Genomic DNA, 20,242 nt, shown 5'->3' on the forward strand with positions numbered 1-20,242 from the left:
ATCACACACAAAATAACACATGTATGCTGAGTGAGTGATTGAATTCCTCACAGTGGTCATGCATTAAATAAACATGTGGGCTTTTTGTCATTTGACCGCGTGTAAACACAATGTGAATGTGGCTTTTTTTTTTTTTCTCAATTGCTCTGTAATTACTGGTTCTGTTTGCAGGGCAAATAAATCCAACATTAAATCCCTCCTCCCTCCCTACGATACCTCTAATTTAAACAGTGTCATAATTGATGGCCACGCTGTTTGTTTGTTTGTTTGTTTGTGTAGAACAAGTGGTTGTGTTAAACCAGCTGTAAATTAAACTAACTTTAAAAAACAGTTGGTTTTTTTACTTTTTGTAATTTACATTTACAAGTACAAAATAATCGAATGAGGCTTTTTTCTGTTACAGAATATACATCTAATTCACTCGATATAATAATAATTATTATTATTATTATAATAATTAATAGGTTAAGTGAAGTTTTAAAATGTGGCATTAATATGTAAAGTCGTAAATCACGGGGGGATAATATGATAAGGCCTTTTTTAAAAAAAAAAAAAATCTACTAAAATAAAATCAGTGCGTAAATTCTCTTCCAGGATTTAATTCTGTTACTGAGCTTCTGCACCGACCTTCTCCTTCTCGATGAAGTCCACGAAGTTGGTCCTCTCGATCTCCACAGGCTGACCCTGACGGTCATACAGCGCCAGGACGAAGTGGAAGAAGTTGGACTTCCGCAGGTTGGAGGGCGGCTGCTTCTCAAAGTGAGCCCGGGCCAGACCCACTCCACTGCGGACACACAGGCGTCAAAGAGTCGGTGTTGGGACAGTGGAAGTTTCACTTCATAGAAATATATATAGTTTTTATTCTTTTTATTATTATTATTATCATTTGAACATTATAAGTCTTATAAGTGATGTATTATCATGAAAGGTTGATGAAGAAACTCCAAAACAAACCTATGAATTATTTCGTTTTAATGACAAGAAAAGCGTTTTTATTCTCGAGGTCGTTATTCATGATAATCTGTGACAGGAGGTCAACATTTACATCACTGACTCTCCATCACAATTTAATTCAATTTAACACCATTAGGTCAACTATGCGTTTGTTTAAGAAGCAGTTATAGATGGACAGATTTAATTTCCCAATATTCAAACCTTAATCACAGATTTATTAACCGCTCTTTTGGATTTTCCAAAAATACGAACGGAAAAAAGGCGTGCGTTTTAAATCTGTGGCACAAACAGTGTTGCCTTTACGTTCACTATTTAATTGTGAATTCATCTGCATAAATGTGTGAAAATGAAAGTTGATTCCTCCACACAGCAGCAGCAGCAACAGCAGCAGCTCCGCGTTTCCCCTCCATCAACTTGCCCAGGCACATCTGCGCGCTCCTGACATTAAAACAACATCCTGCTGTTTCCATGTGTCAGTAAACGCAGCACACACATGCATGGGGACAGTGTGGTGTGTTCAGTGTCTCCTCCGGGCTGGAAGGAAGGGGAAGAGCTCACCTTTGGGCGGCTGTGTTGGCGTCCAGCACGCCGCCCCCCTGCATCCATCCCCGGACGTTCATGCCTCCCAGCGGCTCCTCCTTCAGGCTGCTGCCGCTTCGCTGGATGCTCTCCTGGATCCCGAACATGAGCAAACCTCCGAAGCTCAGTGTTGGTGCCGGTTTTAGTCCGTGTCTCCCGCTGCGCTGTGCACTTGTCCTCCTGACTCAAGCGGGGCTTTGCAAAGGTGCGCGCTCTGCTCCTTCTGCTGCTGCTTCGCCACAAAACCAACTCTTTATTCCTTTAGTCCTGCATAAGGAGGAAGTCGCGGTTAAAACGTGAGAGCGGGGTCACATCCGAATGGTAGGATCCAATGAACCAGTCACTTAAAAACACGTGTGTAAATCACCAGATGGACGCGGCGTGGAAAGGTGCGTAAAAAAAAAAAGTCACTCCGGCTTGCGCGCGGAGAGCCGCACTTTGGAGGAACTGGAACCAAAAAACAGCGGAGAAATCAAGTGGCGCTCAGATGAGATGTCATCATTATGTGCTGACACTTCTGGACTCGTTTGCGTTCTCCTCTCGTCCTCCTGTGGTCCGGGGGACGTGTGCTGAGGTCCAGAGCAGCGCTGCGTCCTGCGGGTGAGTCCCGAGCTCTCCACACTGCACACTCCTCTCTCTCTCTCACTCTCTCGCTCCCTCTCTGCCTCTCTGAGGAAAACGCTTCGTGACTCCTTCCCAAAGGACTGACTCTCCGAGAACCAAACACGGGCTTCTCCTGCCTGAGGGTGGAGGAGGAGGAGGAGGAGGAGGGTGGCAGTTAGGATGGGAAGGGAAAAGAGGGGAGGGGACAGACAGGACGGGAGGAGAGGAGAGAGGAGAAGAGAAGGGAGAGGAGACGCCTCCCCTAAACAGAGAGGAGAGTGGAGACAGGTCAGCACCCACTGTCCTCGCCTCTGTCCCTCTCTCCTCCGCTGCTCTGTCCCCCTGAAACCGCGCTGTCCCGGTTCAAAGCAGATGGATTGATTTCTTTCTACGAACGTCGCACTAAAAACAGGAATCCGTGCGTCACGACGCTGAAAATCGACCGGGAAAGTTTCATTTTGGCCAAATTGACGCTCATCACTCAATGTGCATCTATATATCATATATTATATATGTATTATATATCATCAGGAGGATTTGATATCTATTTTTTTTCATATTATATATATATAGGAAAAAAAATACACACACTTTAAAATGTCACTGGGCCTGTTGTCCTCTGACCAGGTATAAATATGGCTTTATACTTCTTATTTTCTTTATTTAATCAAAAGTGTATCGTGATGCACACAACTTCATCATTTCTGACACCTGTAAGTTTTTCTTAATAAAAATCTTGTAGAAACTTGCTGCACGAGTGTATGCTTAATGAAATAATAATGAATAATTATATATAATAGTGTATATCATAGGGGGTGCCCCTTTTCCCCCCACTTGACCCCGCCCCGCTGAGCTATGTGCACACCCCTGGAATGGATCTTTAAGCTGCTGAGGCCCAGAAATATTCTTTTCTAATGTGTGTCCAGAAATCCAAACTTTCTCACAGGAAACATAAACATTTCTTTAATGGAGCGTTGAACGTGTCGCATCTATGTCGTATACGCTCACATGGGAGTTTTATTTAGATCGACTGGTTAAGCTCAATTACATAAGCCATATTTCATCGTCACAACACGTCCCTGCTCTCTATTGTCTCTCCCGCACAGACTCGCATTATTGCGGGCCAGCGCCGCAAGACGCGCAAACTAAAGTGACAATAACAATAATTAGCTCAAAATAACAATGAGCGTAATTGAGGATAATTGCTACCAGGTTTTTTTTTGTTTTTTGGTTTTTTTTTCTCTCCCTCTCCCCTGCTTTGTCTCTCCCTGCAGCACCATCTGTTATTTCAAACAATTTATCACATGCACCGACGCCGTGAGGGAGGGATCCAAAGTAAAAACACAAATATTAATAGGCTTGCATGGATCACTTCTGAACTCCGCTTGGAAAATAAAGCGACAAGGCATTGATCTGTCGAGGTGCAAAAAGGTCAACAACTTCAGTATTATTCAGCCGCGCGTTGGCTGTGAGGGGAATGATTGGCAGGACGCACTGGCGCAGCTCCAGGCTCCCAATTCCCAAAGGTTATTGAAAATCGCTCTTGACCTTGATTATACTATAGAATGAGCGTCTTTTATGTTCCACTTTTCCTGCTTAAAGACGGGGGAGAAAGACAAGTGGCGGATCAGCCTGTGCAGGATGAAATGTGTGAATGGATGAGCAGCGACAGGGCTTTGGATCGATCCATGTGGGTTAAAAGGACCAGTTCATCTAAGATTATTTAAGAACACATGAATCAGTGCACGTGTGCTCCTAATTATAGGCCTGCGCTCAAATTCAAAGCGTACACTTTTGTGCAGGAAAAGGAAAATATATGATTGTATTCTGAAAATAAAAATAATTCAAAATATCATATGTATATTTTCCAACATTTGGGGATTTTGTTTACATTTTAGTCTGATGTGGTCAAACATCTAATGAGATAATAATTATTATAACCTGTACAAGTGATAGAGAGACATTTATAACTTGACTTGAATCATCAGTGAAACATCACACGCTGATCATTTAAACTGAACAATATGAGCTTTACATTAAACACTATAATATATAATAATAATAATTAAAAAAAAAAAACACATTATAACATGTTGCATTAATCCAGACAGTAAACAAAGATTTTAAAGAGCAGGAACAAAGAGGGCAGATGAAAGAAAAACGTCATGTTGGAGAAATAAGCACACTGTGAGCGCGCGCTGTGACTCCTGCTGTGCACCTCTGACACACACACGCGCGCGCGCACACACACACACACACACACGCCTCTGTGTGTTTCAAGCTCAAAAAAATAATACACTAGCGCCATCATGTGTCTGACGTGAGTATAACCACTGGTAGAAACGGTCTGGTGAAGTTATTCATTTTTAAATGTCTCTAAAGAACTTCTCAGTTTTATCTTTAACATCAAAGTATCTAGGATCATACACTCACGTGCCACTTTATTAGGTACACACTTTGCAACTGCTGCACACACACAATACGCTGTGATGAGTCTATCAAACACACAGCAGATCTCTGGTATTATTATGTTATATTACATATTGCTTTACCGTCACAAAAGAAATGAAAATATCGAGTTCAGAGCTTTTATTCTGAAAAAAATGACCTTATTCAAATAGATTATGTTGCTTAACCTAAACGAAATGTTTGTTTTGAAGAAAAAAACAACAGAAAACACTGCTGTTGTCATGGAGACAGCCAGGTTTGGGGAGTAAATGTCCATAAAATAACTACTTGCATATGTTAGGCTCAAAGAAGAAACAGTAATTCTTAAAATTGAAATGATGCACCATCAATATTAACAGTACGGGTATCTCACCCGCATTTGTCTTCGTTGTGAAGCTGGTGATTTAAGTCCAAGTCCACGTTATTGTTAGTTTAAGGCAGCAAACGTTGTTTTTTGTTCCTGACTGACGACGTTTTAAGGCATCATCTCTTATGACACAACATGTCCAAACATGAAGCAGATGAGGAGTCATGAGGTATCATGTGTACCTAATAAAGTGGCAGGTGAGTCTTTTTTTCCATTACAGGGTCAAACACTGAAACTTTATCACGTGCTTTGGGCCTAAAAGCAAACACCTATTGTATTAAGATGAAGTAGTGGCTCAAGTTCCTTTCAGCTTTAACATACTTTCCATTGCATGCTTCTGCCACAAAACTTTATTTTTGTAAAGTACCTTTATTACATATCAGCTTTAAGTGCAGATATATCAGTTTTAAACAACCAGAACCTGAAAAACACAGGAGAATTCACTCACCTTCAACTGCTTCCTCCTCCACATGAGGCTCGCGGGGGTCGCTGGTGCCAATCCCAGCTGACAGAGGGTGAAAGACGGGTGCAACCTGGACAGGTCGCCAGTCCATCACAGGGCTGAAGAATTCAGTAAAAGAATCATTTCACTATCAGAGAGACATGCAGCTGCTCGGCCAACATCGGTTGCTGCAACAGAATTGATTTACAAGTCTTAATTAACTGCACACTTAATTAACAGACATGACAATTCAAGCGTCGCAATAAAACAAAAAGGTAAGGGTCCAGAGTGGATGGTTCATTTTATTTCTGACATTCAATTGTTTGGAGAATAACCAAAAGGCAATGCCAGACATAAAACCCCAAAAAAAACAAACATGGAGCGGTTAAACAGAATATATACGACTGGCATTCGGAGTCTGGTTTTACAGAGCAGGTCCTAAATGAACGTATGGAAAAACAAAACCAGAAATGAAACAAAAGTCAATTCGTACAAACCCATAATCATGACATGTGAGTCAGAGGCAAAATAACCGAGTGCTTACAGAGAGCGATGGCAGCTATAGATTCCATGATCACGTCTGCTTTACTTGAGCTGTTTTATGAATGAATAACCAACTGTATGTAGTAATATTTCAAGTGATTTCTCCATTAAAAGTAATGGAGAACATTAACTACACGCCTAGGATTTGACTATTAAGATTCCAGCACAACAAAATAAACATTAAGACTGAAAACTGTACCATGAGCTCCTGACGGAGTATATACTTGATGCAATGCATTTATTTGGCACTTTGGCTCCCATTTGTTTACATGACGTCAAACACACAGCTGGAACCTCAGGTGTTCTGCAATGTAAAGAACGTCTCTGTCGATCAGATAAACCCGGTTAACATTCCATTGTATTTCTCCCAAAAAAAAAACGCCGCAAACACGTGAGGAATCGAGAGCTGCCAGGCTTCTCCGCGCCGCCGTTCATCAATACAGTTACCGATGACATTTATCACCCCGCACGTGGCGTCTTTGTGCCACACGAGCTCCGCGACCACTTTTAAGTGCTTTGTTTTAAAAAATAAAACAAAGGGGGAAAAGGGGGTCGTAACGTGAGAGGTTTGAGAATACAGAATGTCCTTATGTTCACTTTTCAGAGGAACATGTGCAAAATACATCAAACTCTAAACATTTCATCTCTTTAAAAATAAAATAATAAACACAAACAAGTGGAGCAGCACTTGGGGCAGGTTTGATCCTACATAAATTCATGTATTCATTCTCAGCCCTGCGGCCAGTGCTCGGCTTCCCGGTGTTGAAGATAAAGTCGTTCATGGCATTAAGCATTTTTAGTAAATAGTGGTCATAAGTAATACTGTTGAGGCTTAACCTCTGCCTCTCCTGGCCATCTGCACCATGCTGATCCCACTCCTAACAGTAGAGGGCACCAGAGTGATCACACCAGCGTTGAGGATGCGTCATACGGACACGAGAGGAGAGGCAGCAACACTGGCTGGTCTCACATCAGGGAAGAAGGTCTGGCTGTCCCCAAAAGCTTCTCGGGCCACAGGTTTGTCTTTGTTCTCGTGTAAGAAAAGACGCAAAGAGCAAGTGAACCACTCAGAAGCTTTGGAGAGTCCCAGCCCCGCCATGTTTACATATCGACACTCCTCCGGTTTTTAATATAAGACACCAGACAGAGCGACATTTATATACATCACACACAAACAGTTCGGGCCGCTTCCTCGTACACAAACACGTCGTGGGTATTTGGTTGTCGACAGCCACAAAAACAGCTTTGGAGCATTGCTAGTATAAATGACATTAGTGCAAATGCGACACAAAAAAAAGAATATATATATATATGTATGTATGTATATATATATATAAAGAAAAAAAACATTGGTAGCGAGGTGAGAGCACACAGTGGACAAATAAATGCTATGGTAACCGTGGCGGCGTGCAAGCTCTACATACAAGCGTGCATCAGGACTCGGCATTCTCAAGTTCAAGTCTTTCAATTAGATACTCGAAGACTTTTCAACGCATACATAGCACGTGTGTGTGTGTGGGAAAGGGGGAAAAAAAGAAAGAAGCAAAACAACAAGAAAAAGAAGAAGCTATCATAGCTCAGTTTGCTGGTATAAACATTTCATGGGGGTGAAGTGAGCGAGCAGTGAGAGGATAGTGATGGTGGGGAAAAAAGAAAGAATCAACGCGGGGTTGCTTGAATGTGACTGAATGGACGTGGTGATGAGCTTCCACCATAGAAACTCAACCATTTATCAGACTGGATGGGAAAACATGGGACGCTCTGGTTGAACGGCAGGATGAGGAGTACCACAACGAAGCAAAGCTAATGAGGACAAACTTTCGTCTCCCTCATCTGCCTCGTCTTTTCAGTCCATTCTGCCCTGCACGGCGTTAATATGATGCCGTAATGTTTTAATAAAAAAAAAAGAAAAGAAAAACCTCTTTAATAATAATACAAAAGTATGGCGATAGCAGTTTTTGCTGGAACCAGCCAAACACATCTGAATCAAAAGGAACAATCTGTAGCAGTATGACAAGAGACAGCTTGACACGTGAAATTCATTTCTGCAACACTGGGCGAGACCACACCATGTATCCTCTGCTTAGCACCAGGCTTCAGGTCACGTGACGGCCTCTAGAAATGACATTCAGTCTGCTAACGCTTCGTAATCACTAATACTCACAGCTACAAAAAAAAAACCCAAAAAACTAAAACTTTATGAAATGTTCAGACTCTTTTCAAATGTAACCATTAGTTATCGGTAAGTCTGTCGAGGCTCATTCCTCAGTGACATCATGGCACATGCGTCGAAAACCCAAACGCGATGACGGCCAAGCTACGCAAACAAAGGCAGGATGGGAGTCATGAAATGTCTGGGATTGGACAGACACAAGCAGCGTTGACTGATGTGGTGACTTCAGCTTCATTCAAGGTTTTTCACATTTTGTGAACGTGATGGTGGATGGAGATGAGATTACTGCTCTCCCCCTTTTTGCATCAAGTTTAAATCATTCCCAAAACAATAATAAAAGAAATACAGACAAGTGGAAAAAAAGAAAAAAAAAAAGACACCCACCCACAGACTGTATATAAAATATGGATGCAGTCCTCCGGTTGCAAAACAAACCCCCACTGTGAAACCTTGAGATTCCTGATTCGACATGACAGTTTCTGCTTCTGGAAATCTTCAGACGTCACCATCAAAGTGAGAAGTGGGCTCATTTCGCCCCCATACATTTCCATTCAAACCCAGTTCTTTCTTCAACCAGTGGAGTCGCCCCCTGGTGGACAACACTTACTTCCATCCGAGGTTTTTGGGCTTCAGAACCGGAGAACTACGCGTATTTTCTATATACGGTCTACGATGGAACCATTGCTGGCATGAGTTTAACTCGGACACATTTGGTTTCACTGTTTCAAGAGGACCGCATCATGTGGTGAGGTTGGAATCCTGTGGAACTTTTTGTCTGCTTGGAGATTGTTTTGGTTTGTCCTGTCAAAGTGGATATGAAGGGGGCTTGGAGTTGACTTTCTGACATGACAGGAAAAGCAAACTGCTTGACACGTAGAATGCAAGCAGATTGAGTGTCATTTATGTGCATGCGATGCATGTATGCTGTGTGTGTGTGTTTCAGTGGAGTTCAGAGACTGCTGCTCGAAGGAGAAGACGTTTTGTCAGGCGCATGAGAGGGTGGGTCAGGCTGTGATGATGAATCCCTGCTGTCTGGTGTCGACACTGGGGCAGGTTCAGGGTCAGCACGGGTCATCTCTGCCTCGGCCTGTCGCTCTGAGGACAAGTGCTGAGAGATGCAAGGGATGGAGGCGTCAGGGGGAGACGGAGGAGAGGGGGATGTGTCCATCGTGTCAGACGAGGAGGAGGAAGACATAGAGGGGTGATCGGGGGGTGACTGGTCCTGCAGATGATCAGTCGTGAGTGGGGATGAAGGTGATGAAAGAGTCTCGACACTGTGCTCAGGAGCAGGAGGAACACCACAGGAGGAAGAAGAAGTTTCTCCAGCTGACATGTCAGGTCCTTCTTCTCGCTCCTGCTCTACCTGTCCCTCCTCCTCCTCTTCCTCCTCCTTCCCATCATCTTGAAGAACACCTTCTTCCTGCTTCTTGGCTGTGGCGTGTTCCTGCACTGCAGGATTCTGATTGGCTGCGGGGGCATCTTGGTTGGGGACACCGCCAGTGGTTGGTGATTGGCTTTTGAGTTGCGAGTGGCAAAGAGGACACGTCTCCTGCACATAAAGCCATTTCTTCAGACAGCCAGCGTGGAAAAAATGACTGCACGGAGTGATCACCGCTGTGCTCATGTCCTGGTAAAAAATGAACACAAAAACACAAACAAATGCAGCCTGTTGTTAGACTTTCTTAGACATGTTGGTCAGTGATAACAGGTGTCAAAAAAATAATAATACTTTTGTTTATATGGCACGTTTCATACATAAACGCAGCTCAAAGGGCTTGACAATGAAAAGAAAACGGTGTATTAATGGATAAATAAGACTATAGTTGAGAAAGTGGCGCAGGTTTGTTTTTAAAAACATGAAATGCAAAAACACAAAGATTTTATAAACAGTTTAGTGTATATATACGGAGGAGAAAATTGCTATATTAGCCGTGTACGCCTGACTCCAACTAAGACGAAGCCGGACTTTAGCCGGACCAACCAAATCAATGTCTTAATCTGACTATAATCTGACTTTTAACATGCATGTAAATGCTAGTGCATAAAAGATAAAGCAACCTCTGATTCAGTTCCAGCATAAGCAGAACCAAATGTTCTCACTGGGTGATAAATTATTAAAACCTCAGAAGTTAAAAGAAGATGCGACATTTTTAAGAGTTTTGTACATTTGTAAAAAAAACAACAACTTAAATTCAAATAGGTCAGGGAAGCTAAAACGTGACATTAGCCTGAGCTTTAACTTGAAACTTGAAATCATTTGGGCAGCTCATACCTGATAGCAGATGGCACAGATGTCGTTGTACTGCTCCAGCTGTGTGTTGCTTGCTGTGGGGAGGCTTTTGATCTTGTTTACGGCGTCTCTCCTGAGCAGGAAGCTCTGCCAGCCCAGCTGGGCTCTGAGCCACACGTTATAATAAGAGTGGACCAGGATGATGGTGCTTCCCATCACACTCCACTCCCCAAACACGGTCTCCGATACGCCGTAGCACACCACACACACCGCAACCTGACAGAGGACATACTGTGTGACGCCAGTGTGGGCACATGCTAACTTTTCATTCGCTTGTGTGTGTGTGTGTGTGTGTGTGTGTGGGGAACACTTACTAGAAATTCCAGCAATCGATAGGTCCCATTGACACAATAGATAACTTCATCCATGTTCTCTACAGGGGCCTTACGAAACTCTTCGACCATGAAGAGAATATAAATCAGGAGCGTACCAAGAACCTGACAGAGACAGAGGAAAGAGTTCAGATGTAATTCAGTATCAAACAATTAATATTAAAAGAAGTTGTGGTTTTCACACGACGTGCCAGTGTGTTACCTGCAGCGAGGTGAGGATGGACGAAGAAATGATGATGAGAAGCCAGAAGTCCATGTGGAAGAACTGACAGATCATATAGGCCATGTAGGCCGGAAAGATCAGCAGGAACAGACAGAGAGACACAGCTCGGAAGTGCTTCCACAAACTCCTGAAGGACAAACAGTGAGAAGAATAGATGATGAGCTTTATGCAACATTTTAAATAATAAAGTTAAAGTTAAAGTTAGTTTTTATTAATCCCCTTAGGGAAAGTATTCCTCTGCATTTTGACCCATCCTAGAATTAGGAGCAGTGGGCTGCCACACTGAGTGGCGCCCGGGGAGCATTGGGGATTGGGTACCTTGCTCAGGGGTACCCCAGCCCTTTTTTGGCCGGGTGGGGATTTGAACCGGCGACCCTCCGGTTACAAGTCAAGTTCCCTTTCCCCCTTGGCCACAGGCTGCCCCAATAATTATACAATGCCAGGATAAATGTATCTTACTTGTCTCTTGATGCTCCCAGAGCCAGGACTATGGGATCTGCTATCTCCAGCATGGACTGCAGGATCGAAGCAACGACGATGAAGAGGATGATGGAGAGGAGGAAGGCTCGGTGGATGACCTGGAGCTCAATGAGGCCAGTCTGGACAGCGAGGATTAGCAGTGTGATGCCTTCCGTCATCCCCCTACGTAGACAGACAAGACAATCCCACAAAGCGATGAAAAATCACAAACATTCACCAACGACGGCAAACACAGATAGACGTAGTTGGACTGACCTGTGCATGGTGTTGTCGTTCATAAAGGCTCTGTAGCCTTGCAGGTAAAACTTGCAGAGCGTGAGAACACCCAGAGCGACGAAGGAGACGGTGAAGACGAGACCCAGCAGGGAGTACGGCGTACTACAACATTCTGCAATACTGAGGACAGAGAGGGATGACACAGCAAATAAGATGAGGAGTGATGCATGTGAGCTACCTTTGAGCAGGAACATGGGCGTGTTAATCATTAACAATTAACTTAAACAAGTTGTTTTAGGCTACATTTGTCTATCCATATTGGCTGCTACAGTTTTTATGGTATACACACACATAGTATCATAGAGGCTTAATCAGTGGCACATTGGTGCATAATCCTGAACCGTTCAGGAAGATAAGAAGATTAAATATACCATATTTGAGCAGTATTAAAAACCAGGCCCATAACATATACAGATTTATATTAATCATATAAATAGCACAGTCTTCAGAGTCAAATCATTAGTGCCATCATCCTACCTGGTAAGAAAGAGGAAAAGGAGCCTCTCCCTTGAGGTAGGCTGGTCTCTGGTGCTAAAGTAGGAGTAGATCTGCAGAGCGAACAGCAGCAGCCAGAAGCACATGAAAAGAACTGGAAGGACCAGCTGGTTCCAGAGGGACATACCCAAAGCTAGCAGCCCATACACCTCCACCACCTGGGGAACACACAGAGAGACAGTTTCAGAGACTGGGAAGGAGGAGAGATGAAGGTAATTGGGCCTAGGACACAACAACATGAATATTATGCAAGTCTCCCAGGAACTGTAGCAGAAATCCTGTGATTAAATCCTGTGAGCTATCAACATTAGCAGCATGGTTAGTTAGTTTATTACCTGAGCCAGCTCCCTGTAGGCCGTCTTTGCCAGGTTATATGGTACTAGTAAGTTGGAGGCCAGGAAGTAGATGACCTCCAGGCCGGTGAATATCATGGAGAACTTATTGATGAAGACGATGGTCTCCAGTGGCACCAGACACAGTCTGGCCACCAAAGGGAGAAGATGAGCAGAGAAAAGCCAAATCCTCTTGGTCTGCATCACACAGGAACACAGCGTACACACCACCAGCTGACCTGAAAGAAGATACACACAATCTGTGACTTTGGAGGCACTTTTGCTGATCTACTGTTTAGCAACATTGTGTAGCAAGAGGCGACATGATAGGGCCTCCTGAGAGAATATTTTATCGTTACCAAAGTGGTAACCAGGAGGCCAATTTAGTTGCTTTCACCCCCTCTCAGGATTTTAGTGCACCACCTGTGATCTCTTTATGGCACAGGAGAGTGTGTTACTACTCTCAGGCAAGATGAAACAGGTCCCGCACAGCCAGAGATAAATATTATACAACAACATTACCTTTACTGACGTCCCATCAAAGCAGATTATTTACTTAAAAAGAGGAGACGCGCTTTACACTGCATGTGATGTTATACCTATGAGGGCAGTGGTGAATCTGTTCATGGAGAGAGGTTCCAGGTACACCGGTCCTTCATAGCCCGACTCCAGTTCACTGCGGACATAATCCCTGACAAAGAGAAATTAATTATTATTATTAGATCTATTTACATACAGCATGATTGACTCACAGTGTAGCCGAGAACCAAAACAAACTAAAACATCAGATATACTTGCAATCTCCTCTAAAACTCCGGTTTATATTTTTTTAAAGGACTTTTAGCAAAAAACAGCAACACATGGGCAAGGAGAAACACCTGTGAGTCACATGGTCCAGTATAAATGAACGCAATGAGATGAACCTTGTAATATTTGATTAGGCTTGATTGAACTGTTAAGCACTTTGTAAGATTGCTATATAAATAGAGTTTATTATTATTAGTATGTAAAACACGGGACATAATAAATCACATTTTAATTAATAATCACCGTTTCATCTTCAGCATTAATGCCTTTAGTGAAATGTCTTTAGTGTATAAAAAAGCAAAGGGAATGGTCTTGTTCCAATAGTTTTGGAAGGGACGACACATGTTTGAATCAACTCTTTAAACTGTACATTGACTATGGAACCCCTGCAAATCAAACACTGATGAGCAGACCATTCTACTTGACAGGGGTATAAATGCATTTAGCTCTGCATTGTTAGACACGATTACCAGCTTAAATTCCATTATTGGAACCCCAGTAAAAGCTGTCTCCACAGCCTGTGTGTGAGTATATATACCTTGAGACTTGGTGACCAGCAAACAGCAGCAGGGCCGTAAGGACATACAGGTAGAGTTTAACCAGGTGCTGACGAGGCAGAGTCAGGAGCACCAAGCTCAGGATGTAACCTGTAAGGCAGTCAGCAAACACACGCACACACACAGTTACACTGATGTACATCAAGTGTTAAGTAGCCCTAATCCTTCCTGTTTACGGGCCATAACCTCTTTGTAATCACGAAAGCGGTATATGCCGAATGTGTACGTGCGACAAATGTTTCTTATCTAAGTGCAGGGAGCCGTTTCTTACAGTCAATAAAACAGTTGCTCATCACACAACAGACTACTGAACTAAAACCACGAAAACCCAAAGACAACTCATCAGTGCTTAGCAACAGTAACTGGTTTCACTGCCTCTCTTCTCCTCCTATTTGTGTCCCCACACACACACACACACACACACACACACACACACACACACACACACACACACACACGTAGTGCACATCAGCACATACCCAACCCATTGGCTCATTTACAAACTGCAGCCAAGTCTGACAGCACATAGAGCACAAACACAATCGTGTAAACAAAACTCTACGGTGGGCTTGTCTTTTTTTCCTTTACAGCGAACACATATCACAGCAGAATGTTATTAGTGTCATTCTCATATGCAAGACTTAAAACATTGAGTTTCCCTTATGAGAATGTGACTTTAGGACGTCTTGTTCTAGCACCTTAAAATGCCATTTCTTGAATCACACGGTTAGAAAAAGCAAAGACAGAGGTTTGCATGTCTGTCTAACTATCAGCAGAATATGTCAATTATAATAAATGATGGATTTGGGCACAATTTGTGGAAGAAATTACTCGTAAAACTAAGCAGTACAGATATAGCAGCAGTGACGCCAACAGAGTGTATTCAATCTCTGGTGTTAACAGTTGCATGTGCGTGCACTTTGCTCTTTGCCAGGTACACCGACTGCAGAGTGAAGCGGAAAACAACACTGCATGTGACTCACGGGTCCACATACAGCTGCAGCTGAAACTATGAAGGCTGGCTGGGTGCGCCTGTAAAACTTCATGCTTAGCACGAATCAGGGAATGAGGAGGAAAATAGTGCTGCTCACAGCTCTACCAATGCAGCAACACTCAGTTAGAGAAGTGTATCATACATTTTGTTTTTAATCAAACTGCAGCGGGACAAATTAGACAAGTAATGGGAAACACTGCATAGACATCATTATCTAAACATCTAAACAATTTCATTTTATTAATTTAAGGTACACAGTACTCCCATTATCACAAACACTGACCAAGTTCCCGAAGTACAAATCCAGACAGTGGTGTACCATACGAGAGGGCAGATGGTGCCGAATTAAAACAAGGAAATAAATACTATAAACGTAATCTAGAGGGATACAACCGTGACTGTAAGCACTCAACCTACTGATAAAGCCATAAGAACAGAAGCCAACAACCCTGTCACACAGTTCAAACATGACACCTGCACCTTTAATCATACGTTGAGAGATAACAACGGCTGCAGCTGTGTAAACATGCGTGATCAAATAAATGATATGAAACACAGCAGAGACGGCGCATAGCATTTGGATACTGCATTTGTTTGGCAGTTATCCTTTTGGCAAGAGAGTTTGCGTCGGAACAACCTGTGCATAATTGTGTGTGTGAAATAGCAACACTTACCTACATAGTGCAGGTATAGTGCTAGGTATTTGTATTGGAACAGTGGATTGTTGGAGAGGCTGGAGCGCTGGATCTTCTGGAAGAAGGAGCTGACATCCCAGCGGTAGAGGACATCCAGCAGCATAATGCTGGGGACACGCAGACCCACATTGAGCACCGCTTCAACTCGGTCCTTCACTGCCATGACGTCAGGTTCCTCTGATCAGCAGGCAGAACTCACCACTACGATGGGATGCTGACGGCAGGTGCGCTGTGGAGACAGGCATACAAAAAAAACATTTAATACAATTTAAGACGGACTGGATGCAGCTTCATAAGGTGCTGCGGAGCTGAACAGCACTGAGAACAAAGGTCGCCGTTCTGCTTTGTGACCTGCAGCCCGGGCAGCAAAGCTGGACGACAGAGGGCAGCTAATCAAACACGGAAAAGGAGAGGGTGTGAAAAGTCCTACCTTTGTGTCTGCGGTTCATAGATGCAGGAGAGTCCTTATCAGTAGCCCAGTCATCTTTGAACAAAACGTAACAGTGCTCTGTAAGCTGATTTCCACTCTAAGGACTTACGGAGCGAAACCAGCAAGTTATAGCCGTAGAGCAGTAAAAAGTTAACAGAACGCATTTGCCTACTTCACAAGAATTGAGCTTCCTTTGAAAAGATATTGCCACTGCCATTACCTGAGAATCTCCTGATCGAAAACCTACAGCCAGATAGAACTCATTTCGTTTATCGTTGTGGCCCTTCCCTGTCACATGTATTTCTGCTGCTCCCAGCCAATTTTCAGCCCGGGTGTTTCATGCCTAAGACCAGCCTACTTTTTTGTGGTCGAGGAAACTGAATAAATGCAGGAAGGGTTCATGTTTACCATCATGTAGCTTTTATTATGGACATATGTTAACATGTATGAGCAGAGTTTATGCAAAAATAAAATAATATCTCACCACGAGAAACCATTAGTCAAATAAAGACGTTAAAAAAAATACATGACTCCGTTTACTATTAGCATCTGTTAGCTGCTGTTGTCTCACTGGTCACAATCTCTGCCCCTCTGTTTGCACATCTGTTTTAAGTTTTAAAAACCAGCCAATAAACTGGTCTACTTGTTAAGTTCAAGTTCACTTTGTATACAAAAGTACAAATTAATACTAGGTGACTTTTGTGATTTGACTGCCCTCTATGGTTAAAAAAAACAAGAGGATATAGGAGATTATGGTTGTATATTTCTATTGTTTCCAACCAGGGGACAGACTCAACAGGTAAGCAGGCCCACTGGGAACTCTCCCGATTAGCCACCGGCTCCTCTGAATGGAATAAAGGAACCACAGTCCTTGGAAACCAGCTAGCCTGGGAAAGGATGTAACTGCTAAGACGCCACAGGTACAACACATTGTTACACGTTAGCATTTTTAGGATGAGAGGTGGCGACTTGAACTGCTTCAAAAAATACCATTTACATAGTCAAATCTATTGCTTAATAATCAATTCAGACTTGATTAAATACACATTTTTTGCCACAGGAGCTGCAACACTCTCAACTGTATTTTCAATGTAGGTGCGACTTAGCTTCAGATTTGATAAATGAGGCACACTAGCAAAAGTGCTTATTCCCATCTACACTTTCTTTGTTCTCTCACACACTGTTCTATTCAATATACTCTATATATTTTGGCATTTCAGTTTTTAACATTTTACAACACTGAAGTTAATACCATGATAAAGGCATTTGCAATTAAAATGCTGCAAACAATCTTTTTACAAGCAAAGTATATGCAAAAGGAAATCCCAAATTCGGATGAGGACTAGTCTTTCACAAACCAAACAAGTTTCCAATATGTTTATCACTGGTCACTTTATTGTGTACACATGCTCAACTGCTTGTTGAAGCAATCATCTCATCAACCAATGACATGGCAGAAACTTAATGCATTTAGGGCATGTAGACAATGTCAAGAGGTCCTGCTCAAGTTCAAAAGGAGCATCAGAGTAATTAAAAGCAAAAAGGTGATTTAAGTATCTTGGCATTGTTGTTGGGTCCACATGAGATGAACTGACAAGGATTTTCACATCTACAGAGAATGGTCTGAAAAGGGGAAAACATCCAGTGAGCAGCAGTGCTCTGGTTGAAAAAATGCCTCGTTGATGCCAGAGGTCAGAGGAGAATGACCAGACTGGTTCAAGATGACAGAAATGCAGATAAAAATACAGTAAATAACCATTCCTTACAACCAGGGTGTGCAGAGAAATACCTCTGAACGCACCACATGTCAAAACATGAAGCAGAAGACTCCTCTCAGCTAAGAACAGAAAAAATATAGTTTGAGTTCACATGGAGTCGCCAAAATTGGACAAACAAGGATTATGAAATGGTGCCTGATCTAATGAGAATATCAGCTAAATATATTGGCCAAAATAATCTGCATCAATAATCAGCCATCAGCTGTTCCGATTTCTAAAAAACTTGTATTAGTCCTAGGAAAAACCCTTATTTTCCAATCTCTAATTGTGATGGAACACTTCAGGCACATTTGGTGTGTTTCCTACTTATGTAACGTTGCTGACCATGTCCATCTTCTTCTTCTAAATCTTTCCGGCAGGCTGTACACTGAGAGGTGCAATGCTGACCACCAAAGGAAAATATGTTTATGTCCACGCAGCCCAAAAAGTATCTTCTTCTTCTTCGAATCATTTTCAGGCAGGCTGAACACCAAGAGGTGCACTGGCGCCTTCTTCAGGAAGAAGAAAAACAAAACAAATATTTGTCTCAGAGACCTGACCAACCACGTTCATCCCTTGATGATTACAGTGACCCCCATGTCTTCAAAGCTCATCAAAGAACACCGTGGACGTCCAGCCAACAAATCTCAAGACATCGTGGACAAAATCTCAAAAGAAGAGTTTTGTGCACCTTGTTGAATCTGTGCCACAAACACTACAGGTAGCTCTGAAGGCAAAAGAGGGTTCAAAAGCAGTACAGGTAAAGTGTACACCTACTACAGTGGCTGGTGAGTGTAGGTTGATGATTCCACCTCAAGCATCTGATGTGGACTATCCTTTTACAAACAAGCCAAGTTTTACAATGTGTTTATAATGGAGCTTGCCTTTTCCCCCCCCAGTGTTGACAACAGCAATGTAATTAAATCCCTGCAGCTCAGGGCTGGATTCTAACGACTTACATAACTGTGAATACAGCACGACCATCAGTGGCCAGAGAGATCACATCACATCACAGAACCCATGCTTATATAACGCAGCACAAGCACTATTTTATACAACTTAATCCAGAAACAGCAAACGAGCAAAGTGTAGAAACACCTAGTGTTTTCCCACCCGTGTCATCACTCGTTGAACAGAAACTCCTACACAACAGCGTTAGGGATGAGTGAGTGCTGCATCGATTGTGGTGGTACGCCATGAACTCTAGTAACCCCTCTGTCTGTCTGTCTGTCTTGACTGAAGGAGATTTGTTAGCTTCGCCATATTCACACCGCAACTCAACGCATTACTTGTACGCATGTGTCGGTGAAATAAACCGCACAGGCTTCAGTTTCTCCACGCAAACACACGGCACTCTGTTTAGTGTCGTGTAGATATACTGGCGGCGCAGCAGGCGCGGTGCCAACTCGTCAAGCTAACGTTGTCAGCTAACATCGCTGTCAATTAGCTACTGTCAACAACCGAGCTCACGTCAACGCAACAGGATTAAAACACAGCAGAGAAGTGAGCTCGGCTCTAACGTTATTACTTTTGGACAATTTCACATGAATTTACGCTGCACGAACAGCAACAGCAGCGCCCGGAAGATTAGCACAAACTGCCCCCCTCCCAGCCACTAAGTCCAACTGTAGCCTGGCTAACCAGCGAGAAGACTGTGGCCGCCATCCAAGAGACCAATAAGAAAAAAAGCAGATAACTTACATTTGAACGACGACGTTCAGTATATGTACAATAGTTTCGAGGTGCTTTTCGGGTCGGATATCGATCATCTTAACTCGGCACCGCCCGAGTTAACGGTCCTTTCAGTGGAAGCGCCTCACTCGCAGAAGGATGCGGCCCATCCGCTCTTCTCACCTAGCAGCCATTATCCTGAGTGCTGAGAAGGATGTACTGCGCAGGCGCACTACACTATGTCCATTAATTTTGATTTAGTCATATTTTCCATATTGTTGGGCCCCTCATGTGTTACATGTTATATTTTTTGTTTTTGTCATTGCACCGAAACAAGTTTTTCTGTCCAGCAACACATGATACATCAATACAGTCACTCACACACATGTGGAAGAACAGGGGAATTTGGAATTCACCTACTGGAAAAAAAGTGTGCATGGCTCAACATAGCTCGACTCTACTTTTTTTTGCTTTTCCATAAGCATGGTACCTGGTACTTTTTTTTAGTTCCTGCTCTGGTGAGGTTTCAAGCAAGCTGAGCCAATACCCGCACAATGTAGAAATCTAGATAAGTTTAAAAAAGACTGTCAGTCATTCAGGAAGTTCTAAGTGCTCTTTTTAATTAACTGATTCTAATGACTCTGTTCACTGAAAATAACTGCTTTTCTCGTTACTAGTTTGTGTGTTCTTTTGGTGCAAAAGTTGCAATGGCATCCTATGCATCACTTTTCTCCACTAGAAAGGCACTGCTTTAAAAATAATACATTTTTTTAATTTAGTTTTGTTTTGGTGGC

At 42.9% G+C, this 20,242-nt stretch overlaps 2 protein-coding genes across 6 annotated transcripts in view; both read right to left on the reverse strand.

Moving 5' to 3' along the window:
- Positions 1–5,414, reverse strand: part of LOC122779499 (transcription factor COE1-like) — an 86,226-nt gene extending 80,812 nt beyond the window's left edge. For 3 of the 5 annotated variants that reach the window (XM_044041926.1, XM_044041925.1, XM_044041924.1), the window contains exons 1-3: positions 5,400–5,414; positions 1,513–2,273; positions 628–784 (exon numbers count right to left, since the gene is read on the reverse strand). In XM_044041926.1, coding sequence (XP_043897861.1) covers positions 628–784; positions 1,513–1,640 — 285 coding nt within the window. In that variant the 5' untranslated portion in view covers positions 1,641–2,273; positions 5,400–5,414. Of the gene's footprint in view, positions 1–627; positions 785–1,512; positions 2,308–5,399 lie in introns of those variants that run through there. The other 2 variants (XM_044041923.1, XM_044041927.1) reach the window with 2 other exon arrangements.
- Positions 5,415–5,677: 263 nt separating this feature from the next.
- LOC122779780 (RING finger protein 145-like) lies at positions 5,678–19,641 on the reverse strand. Its single transcript, XM_044042386.1, has 12 exons — positions 19,479–19,641; positions 15,570–15,819; positions 13,883–13,991; positions 13,137–13,228; positions 12,541–12,776; positions 12,188–12,363; positions 11,690–11,830; positions 11,414–11,596; positions 10,934–11,081; positions 10,714–10,836; positions 10,382–10,615; positions 5,678–9,736 (listed from the first exon to the last, which is right to left on the reverse strand). The coding sequence occupies exons 2-12, from the start codon at positions 15,751–15,753 to the stop codon at positions 9,059–9,061; spliced, it is 2,304 nt and encodes a 767-aa protein (XP_043898321.1). The 5' UTR covers positions 15,754–15,819; positions 19,479–19,641; the 3' UTR covers positions 5,678–9,058.
- Positions 19,642–20,242: the final 601 nt, after the last annotated feature.

The sequence above is a fragment of the Solea senegalensis genome, linkage group LG13 (genome assembly GCF_019176455.1).
Source record: "Solea senegalensis isolate Sse05_10M linkage group LG13, IFAPA_SoseM_1, whole genome shotgun sequence".
NCBI lineage: Eukaryota > Metazoa > Chordata > Actinopteri > Pleuronectiformes > Soleidae > Solea > Solea senegalensis.